This window comes from Echinops telfairi, unplaced genomic scaffold, assembly GCF_000313985.2.
Source record: "Echinops telfairi isolate 266 unplaced genomic scaffold, ASM31398v2 ScPeMD7_23;HRSCAF=83, whole genome shotgun sequence".
Classification (NCBI taxonomy): domain Eukaryota; kingdom Metazoa; phylum Chordata; class Mammalia; order Afrosoricida; family Tenrecidae; genus Echinops; species Echinops telfairi.
Genome location: NW_022103920.1, coordinates 62,304,441 through 62,313,929, shown reverse-complemented (window position 1 = coordinate 62,313,929; position 9,489 = coordinate 62,304,441). Strand labels below are relative to the sequence as shown.

Genomic DNA, 9,489 nt, shown 5'->3' with positions numbered 1-9,489 from the left:
CCCCCTCTTATGGGTGGGAAGTACTTCTGGCCTTACTCTCTTCTCATGGCCCCTCTCCCCCTCTTATGGGTGTGAAGTACTTCTGGACTTACTCTCTTCTCATGGCCCCCTCCCCCCTAGAACTTCCTTGAGTGAGGCCGAATTGTAGCTAGAATCCGTCTTTGCTCTTCAGACCCTTAGCTGTGATTAGTATAAAAAGGCACTTGTCAAAAGGGTTTGAAATGGCAACCTTGATCTTGGTGCTTATGGCAGAAGAGATGGGTCTGCCTCCACTTACTCCATTATGTTATTTAACTTGCTGGCTACTTAAAGACAATGGCCCTATAAGCTGTTATTCACCCTATCAGCAGGGTGGATTATTATTTCTCTTGTAGCCAAGCCACAACCTTCGTTGAGGATGTAGCACACACTAGAAAAACTGCTCAAAGAGGAAGTGTGGCCAGCCATCCACCAGCCCCGCCTTGGGCTCCTCTCTGAGAGGATCTACTCTCGTGTTTAATAGACACATCCCCTTCGTGTTTATTGTATTAGTGGAATTTTTAGAATCCGTGAGATTATGGTTCAGTGTTTCAAATAATATGGCGTGATGAATCTTTTTTATTTTAATGGGAAACTCATTTTCATTGATTTGGAGTTTCAAAAAGTGAATCTTCTAGAAATTAAAGTACATTAATTTAGTTATTCTGTGTGGAAACAAAAACGTACAAAGTTAAAATTTGCATAAGTGAAGGCCTTGATTTCAGATTATAGCGTGGTGGAGGTTAAGGAATAAGAGCCCGTAGAATTTGTAAAAACAAATTCAGTCTAACCACTTAATGGCATGTGCAAGTAATTTGCCAATTAAATATTTCTAGTATCTGAAAGATCTTCAGAGTAAAGAGTGGAGGTTCTTAATCTTTCTTAATTTCATACTTTCAGAAACATAATAGAAAATTACTTGGCTTTTGATCACTTCATTCAGAATTTTGGTATGTGAGCTAAGGGAAGGGTAGATTTTAACATTTGATGAAAACTAATGCTTTCCGAGAAATCTATAAACTCTGATAATTCCAAGTAAGCTATGTTTGATTATTAGTTTTTATGTCTTCCATAAATACTTGGTACCCAAATAACAATTTTCATAATCACTAAGAATTTCAGGTTTGGTGCATTATCATTTGAGCAGTCACCTACTATGTTCACTACATTTTGTTAGACACAATTGACCCTGGACAGCGGAGATACTGTACTGTATTCCCATTTTACAGACCAAGAGAATTGAGTCTTAGTAAGTAGTGGCTGTTGCCATTCATGAGTAAGAGACAAATGGAATGGCCTTTGCCGTTTTAATTTATTTTAAATGGTGGTAAATATTTTTTAAACCATTTATTATTTTAATTTGTGTAATTCAGTGGCACTAATTACATTCTTCATGTTAAGCAATCATTGCCACTAGTCCTTTCTACATTTCCCCATTGACCTTCGCAGACGTTCTGTGTCCTTTTGCCACGCCCCCTACTCCAGGTAGCCACTATGAAGTTTGGTCTCTCTACTTTTGCCTAGTCTAGATAGTTAGTATAACTTGGATCATACAGTTTCTCTCCTTTTGTGTCTGAGCTGTTTCACTCAGCATAACGTTTTCAAGGTTCATCTATGTATGAGAACCTCATTTCTATTGATTGCTGAATAACAGTCATATAAACCACATTGTGTACATATAAACCACATTGCATTTATCCACTTACCTCCTGGTGAACATTTCGGTTTTGTCCACCTCTTGGCAATTGTGCATTGATAAATATCTGTTTGTGAAAGATACCTAGGAATGAAATTGCTGGGTCCTATGGTTTATGTGTTTAGCTTCTTGAGGAACTGTCAGACTTTTCCACAGTAACTCTATTTAGCAATGACATTGAATGGGGGTTCAGTTTATCTGCATCTTTGCCAGCACTTGTTTTTTGTTTCTCTGACCAGAGCCAGCCCGGTGGTGAAATGGTATCTTACTGCAGTATTGATGTGCATTTCCCTCATGACCAATGGCATTGAGCATCTTCTCCTATACCTGTTGGTCATTTGTCTATCTTCTTTGGTGAACGATTTCGGCTTGTAGGAAAATTTTTATTAAGAACAATTTCATAGCTTATCACTCGTTCATTTAAAGTGTGTAAATTTTGGTGATTTTTTTTTTGCATATTCAGAGAGTTCTGCAGTCAGTTTTAGGCCGTTTCCATCATGCCAACAAGAAATTAAGATGCTTTAGGTCTTTAATTTCTCTCAGGAATGTTTTGTAGTTTTCAGAGTATAGTTTTTAAAAATTTATTTCATTAGATTTATCCCTAAATATTTTATTCTTTTTGCTGCGATTGCAATAGAATTGTTGGCTTAGTTGCATTTTCAGACTGCTTATTTTGGCTGTACAAAAATATCGGTGATTTTCCTCATGTTGCTCATTTATCCCCCAACCTAGTTCTTTAGTTCTATGAGGTTGTTTGGCGGGCTCCTCGGCCTTTCTGTACATGGCTGACCATTGACCCAAGTGAGAGGAGAGTTTTAGTGAACCCCTAGACAACATGGTTTTTGGCTGGTCACTCATAAATAATCAGCAAGGAATGACAATTTTAAGTGGACACTGAACGTGTGAGCACATGTGCAAGCACAAGTAGTTCAAGCCCCTGGTGTGCAAGCGCCATCTGTCTAAGATCTTGCCTTGTGTGTCCCAGAGTATAACAGTACCAGCTCTCTCAGCACAGCCTTGCTTTATGTGTTGGGAAATCTCTTAGGGGAACTTGGTGGACTTTTTGAGGTTATCTTTAGGAGAGAAACAGCTGCCACTTTGTAATCATTTTTTAATGGTGTTTTCAATTTTTTCAGTGGACTTTTAAACTATAAATATTTGTGGAGAAATCAGAGCCCCACAAAATATATTCAAAAGATCCTTGAGCTTATTTGGTAAAGTCTTGTTTTAAATAACATGGTCCGTGTAAGTAGGTATGGAAACGCTGACTATCCAAACATAATTTGTATGCCACAATCTGAATTAATAAGTGCTTATCCGTCTTTTTAAGAGTTAAACACTAATTCGTTTTCCGCTCTCAGGAGTAGTATGTGAGCTAAGGAAACTGTTCGGTGTCATATATACTTGAAGGCTTCAAAAAGGTCCTGGGGAAGTGGAATTACAAGATAATGGAGTTTTTCCAGGAACATGTTGAAAGTGCTGGAATATGAATGTCGTGCCCTGGTGTACCCTGGTGATGTAAGGGTTAAACATTTGACTGCTAAGTGGTGGACCGAACTTAAACCAGCGCTCCTCCCAAGGACACGGGCGCTCCAGGCCCATAAACATGAAAGACTTGGGGACTGTAGGTACAGCTGTGCTCTGCCCTATAAGTAAGGCCCGAGTGCGTCAACGTTGACTCTACAGCAACAGATTTGCATATGTCCTAGTTGTGCTTCTTTGCTGATATAATTTCAGTCTCCCTCCCTTTCTTAAATTAGTTGTTGGCCTGCGAAATGGCGCTTCTCTGATTGATAGCCTTTACTCAGTTATAAATTATCTGAACTAAATAAGCAGCCAAAAGGCTAGGACTTACAGAGAGCCGTTAGAATAAGCTCAGCATACCGTCAAACCAAGAGAAGCAAACTTATCGCCACCCAGGCAGTGTGGACCCATAGCTGCCCTATAGCACAGGGTAGGACGGCTCCCGTGAGGGGCCGCGACTGCAGCTTTGGGCAGGAGTAGACAGCTCCGGGCCGAGCTCAAGTGTTCCAGGAGTGTTTTCTGCTGTTATTATTGAGCCTGAGCTATTTGAACTAGAGCGCTGCCATTTCTCCTGTGGCATTTAGAACTGGACGACCACCCGGAGCAGCGCCCCCGCGGTCCTCTCATTGACCCTCAGTCCGACTGGCTGTGAGTCCTTTGTTTGTTTGTTTCTTTAAGTCCTAATCCTTGAGTCATGTTTGCTTAAGTCCTTCCTGAAGGTGAGAAGACAGTAAATTCAAGGAAATTGAGGATTGCACTTGGAAACTTTCATTGTCCCCATCAGGGTCAGCCTTTTCTGCCGCCTTTTATAACATTTGTGATTGATTAGCCTACTTCTGATTTTCTGTGCTCTCTCTGCTGATGCACACCCGCCTTCTGCAGATGGCAGCACTGCGGCTTCTTCGTGGCGAGACTGAAACATTCTCTGGAAAAGTTAAATGCGTGGAATAAAAACTTTGTGGGTGTAAAGGGAATGGAAATAGGAAATTGGGGGGAATATTTGGACCATGTGCCAAGAATTTGGGCACCCGTTGGCAGTCTAAAGACTTATTTTTTTCTTTCTATTTTTAATAGAAACAAAAGAGGAGGGAGGTGTCAGGTGTTTTGCTCATAAGCATAAGATTTGGTAGATCTATTTATAAAGCTGTGAAAGGCAGGAAAACTCCCTTCATCTTCTAAACACTTTTTTGGGGAGAAAGAGACTAGTAAATTTTAAAATGAGCTGTCAGAAAGGTTGTGTTTCGGTTGATCTTCCCTCCCTCCCTCTCTCCTCCCCTGCTTCCCTCCCTCCCTCCCTCCCTCTCAGAGCTTTCCCACTGGCTTTTGGTAGAGAGTAAGAAGAGGTGATCCACAAGTGCATTCAACAGTCCATCTCAACGTGGGATTATTCGGACGATTGGGGAAGTTCCTTCAAACCCTGAGTGCAGTGCATAGTTAGAGCAGCTTCCCCTCATACCCTTGTTCTTCAGGCGTGGCGTTGATAAAGTGTTAGACTTTGGAAACCTCAAATGGAAGATTAGGGATGTTGACTACGGGCTTTACACTTTTGTCCAAGTGATTTTCACAGCCTCCTCTCAGACGTCTGGAGTGTGAATAACTTGGTAAAGGACTGTATTTAACACATGTATCACACTGTTAAGGAGCCCTGGTGACTGTGAGTTTGCCATTGGGCTGCTGACTAGTCGGTGGTTCAAGGCCACCTGCTCTAGGTGGGGACGATGTGACAGTTGAATTCAGGAAAGACTCACAGCCTCGGAAACCCTGTGGAGCCGTTCTGCTCAGTCCCAGAAGGTCCCTATGAATTGGCATCAGCTAGAGGTGGTAGGTTGAGGTTATTTGGTTTTATAATATAGGTGTGTATATTGTCATTGAAGTTTGAATTCTCTTCCTTGTGCCTAAAAAAATGTCAAGAGTATATTTTTTGAATATACACTGAAATAAAACGAATGCTATGATATTTGTTGTAGATCCCCAGTGCCTTTTAGGATGTGCTTTTTTTGGTTTGGTTTTGTTTTTAATAAAATCTGGATCCCCACTCCTGCCCTATACGCCTCCTTCCCATTTTGTTGTGGTGGGCTTATTAACTTTGACATCTTGACCGATTCTATGGCATTTCCAACTTTAACTTTGGCTCTGGTTTTATCCCCTCTGTATGTTATTTTATAATCTCTGTATACATTTTTGTAAGAATCAGTATTTATTTAATAACAGATTTTCATAAGAAAGAACCTGACTTTCCTCTGCTTTAACTGACTCTTTTTTTTTTCCCCCACCAGAGGATGTTAAACAAGTTTTGGGGCAGACCACAATTCATCAGCATATTCCATTTAACTGGGATTCGGAATTCGTGCAGCTACATTTTGGAAAAGACCGAAAAAGGCACCTGACCTATGCGGAATTCACTCAGTTTTTACTGGTGGGTCTAGCTTTTCAGAAGTTAACAAGTCAATAAGTGAAACTGGATTTGGATTGGATGCAGAAAGGTTTTGGCTGAGTCGTGAGCTCAGATTTTACTACAAATATTCATAAATATGGTCCTATGCTAATATGTAGAAGCCATTGAACTCCATGAGGGCCTACAGAATGTGACTGAACGTCTTCACATTTAAAAGGAGGCTGAGGTCCCCTGAAAACAAATGCCCAAGATCAACTAAGTGAGGAGGGTCAAAATGGGAACTTGGACTGTAGGTTTGTGCTTGTTTCACGATTTCCCCACATTTGGTTTGCTCCCCGGGAGCAAGTGTCTGTATGCTCTGATCAGCAACTGTCTCAGTCAGCGCTTGCTGCTGTAACAGGAACAAATACCACAGGTGGATGGCACTCACAAATGTATTTCCTCACTGTTCAGGGAGCTGGGAGTCAGCACTTAGGATGCTGGCTAAGGGGGGAGGTTTCTCGCCCTCTCTCCACTCCAGAGAAAGGCCCTTGATGCTTTAGCGCTTTCCTTGGCTGGTTGGTAATCTTGTGGTGGTACTTCTTATCTTCCCTCAATTGTCCTTGCTTGCTAAGTCTTCCCTTCCTAAACCCCAGAAGAGATTGTTTAAGGACACATTGCACACTAACACACTTACTAACGAGACAAAGAAACCCGAAACGGGGTTATCACTACAGTGGAGGAAAGAGAAATTACTTGGTGTGACTTTTCTTGGGAGTCTTTATAACTCCCACCAGATGGTTGGCTGAGACCATGCAAAATCAGGTATGCGGCACTCTCTCGGCGATTGGATTGGTCAGTTTTGCCACTCCCACTGGGCATAAAGTGAGCCGTTTCAGAAGCAGGAACAGAGTCCCCACCCCCAAGAAAGCAGAGCTCTGGGAAGAAGCAGCAGAAGGGTACTGGTGGGCCTTCCTCGGCTGCTGAGTGCCTTCGGGCAGGAAGCTGGCTTGCAGAACGGGGCTGTGTGCACATTTATTAGCGCTAAAGGTCCTTTGCCGCACCTACCCCAGCAGGGCAGAGGCCAAAGGAACCACATGGTTAAGGTAAAGGAAGCTGGAGAGTGGAGGCATGTCTGATCTCTGCCTTGTGTTGGTATGGCGTTTGATTCTTTTACCCTCTTGTGTAGCCAAAGGGGGTCTGACCTGGTCCTCATTCCAGTTTTTCATGCGGGTACTAGGATTAGAATTTACAACCCATGTTTTTTGGGGGGACACAATTCAATCCAATACAAAAGCATCTCACCATAGAATCATTTCAGCTGATGCCTTGTAGAGTTCTCAGACACTAGGTCTCAACATGACTGCTTATTGGAATCATCCGGGGAGCTTTAAAAAAAAAAAGAGGTTCCCCCTTGTGGCCCTCTTCCATTTATAACCTTCCGTCCTTAACCTCCTGCTCCAAGATAATGACTGTGCTGATTTATGATGATATTGGTTAACTTGGCTTGTTTTCTGCTTATGAAAATGGAATCAAACAATGGTGGGTTGGGGGGAATGTGGGCCCAACCTTTAGAGATTTGATTGAGTGGGCATTGGGCTATTTAAAGCTTCACAGGAGCTTCTGATGCATGACGTTTGTTCCAATAAGTATTGAGTCTAAGGACACCTGTTTCCCCAGCCAGGTTAAACTGCAGATGTGGACATTTCTGGCCTGGTCAGCCCCTATGGCCTCCTCTTCTTACCCCTCCATGTATTATTAAGATGCCAGAGCAGGACTACTAACCAAATCAGCCACTGCCTAGTTTCCTCCTTTGATGTGGTTCTAAAGCTGTTTCCATTTTTAGGTTAATTTTTATGTTGTTACCAGAGGTCGATATGTGATATGCATTGGTCAAGATGGCAAGCCAGGCCTTTTGGCATTTGATGCACCTTTTTGTTTCTCTTATCATTATTCTTACTTTGGGGGATCAGTTTGGCATGTTTAAATTCTGGGTCCTGAGGGAAAAATTGCCAGGGAGTTCCCTTTCAGTTCCTTGTCACTAGACATGTCATCTGTGGGTGCCCCGATGCCTCGCTTTTTCCCTTGTGTCCCAGACCATATCAGAACGCTCCGCGGAGGGGTTAGCAACACAGTTCTGAGGGTGCACAGCACACACGTGGACACAGTGTCGTGGGGCCACATTCAACCAATGTTTTTGGTATCATTCTTAGACACTGTGTAAGAAGCTTATTTGAATGGGTGCCTCGCTTTTATACCTTTGGATGGTATCCTTATGCTATATAGAATCCAGCATCCCATTTCGTCTGCTTTCCCTCTGTTGCACCTGTGGTACCTAAAACAAGATGCTTGTATCTGCCTTTGTGTTTAAGAACACGTTACGGTCTTTGAATGCCCTGCTTTCAATTCTGTGTAACTATCAACCTATTCCAGCAACTCAGGTAGAGACTAGAAGGTGAGTTTGGGGGTTTTTGTTGTTTGCACACAACATTGGCACACAGTAGGAGGCGGTATTCATTCTGATGAGGAATAATTACAAGAACTCTATCGAGACAAGTGCCTTGGATTGACTTTACAGAACACAGTCTAATTAACTTTTAACCCGAATGGGATGTTAGCTATAGTGAGGAGGCCGATTGCACCTCCTTCGAAGCAAGCATCCATTATGTGAATTGAGTCAACTATAAAGTCACTCACAGAAGCTTCAAGACCTTCTATGAAATAGGGAGAAGTCAGAGGCAAGGATTCGATGGCTCGGTGCTTACTGGTGGTCTCTCCAGCTGCAGTTTATCGGACATTCACTGGAATTTGATAAAAAGACCAACATTGCCATTGAGATGCTGCTGACTCGCAATGACCCTCAAGGGCAAAGGAGAATGGCCCCAGAAGGGTTCAAAGGTTGTGAAACTGCAAACTGCCTTATCTTTATGTGGCCAAGAGGCTGGTGGGTTTGAACCACTGACCCTTTGGTTAGCAGCTGAGCACGTAATCTCTGCACCCACCAGGGCTCTGTGACGCCCTAACAGTAAATGCAAACATCCACCAGTGTCTTGCATGGGATTTATTTGACCTTTGTAACCAAATGCAAACACTAAACATTTCCTAGATTAAAATAGTCATTGTGGTTCATTGTGGTTCGGGCCTGGCTCTTGTGTCCTGTTCTAGGCCCGGGTTTAAGGGAATGAATGAACGGTGACAGGCTTTCCTAGAATGCCTGGGAAAGGACAGTTTTGATGCTTACCACGGGGTCACTTCCCTTGGCTTCAAATGCTTTGATGACTTCCTTTGAGAGCTGTTCAGAATACAGGTAGCTTCAACACTGCCTGCTGCCTGTGGGCTCTTTCCCAGATACAGGTAGCTTCTGAAAGATGGAAGAGAGTTTAATCTCCTGTATTTCAGGTTCCTGCTTTGTCAGGCATGCTCCGCCCTTCTGCTCTAGGCAGGGCTCAAGCACAGGCACAAGCTCCCCAGCTGGCGCCAAGGCTCTGAAAGCCTTGTCCCTTGGAGATGTGCGTGCTACCGCCTGTCACCTGGTGAGGAAGAAGAGCAAGCAGCCAGAGAGACAGCTGACAAGTGCTGGTGGTTCCTGGGACCCCAAGCACCAAGTAAAGAGAGCATACTGCTCTGTCGCCCCACCCCCTCCGCACCCCAACGCCCCCTTCCACACCGAGGGTCTCAGAAGGTTGCTCAGGTTTGCTTCAGCCACTCTATGCCTGACATTTGTGCGTGTGTGGCTCATGCTTGTGCCTGTACACATGATGCGGATGGGTGAGTGAGTTCTCTTTGGCAAAGCCATTCTCTGCAAATTCTAGTTCCTTGTTGTATAAGTGTTCCACTGTATCTCTGCAAGTCTGAGTTTGCTGTGCATCACCGTATT

General features: G+C 43.3%; 1 protein-coding gene across 1 annotated transcript in view; it reads left to right on the top strand.

Moving 5' to 3' along the window:
- SLC25A13 (solute carrier family 25 member 13) overlaps nucleotides 1-9,489 on the top strand; it is a 204,543-nt gene that overhangs the window by 97,196 nt on the left and 97,858 nt on the right. Inside the window, exon 5 of the mRNA XM_045288636.1 lies at nucleotides 5,515-5,654. Within this exon, the coding sequence (XP_045144571.1) occupies nucleotides 5,515-5,654 (140 nt within the window). The remainder of the gene's footprint in view (nucleotides 1-5,514; nucleotides 5,655-9,489) is intronic.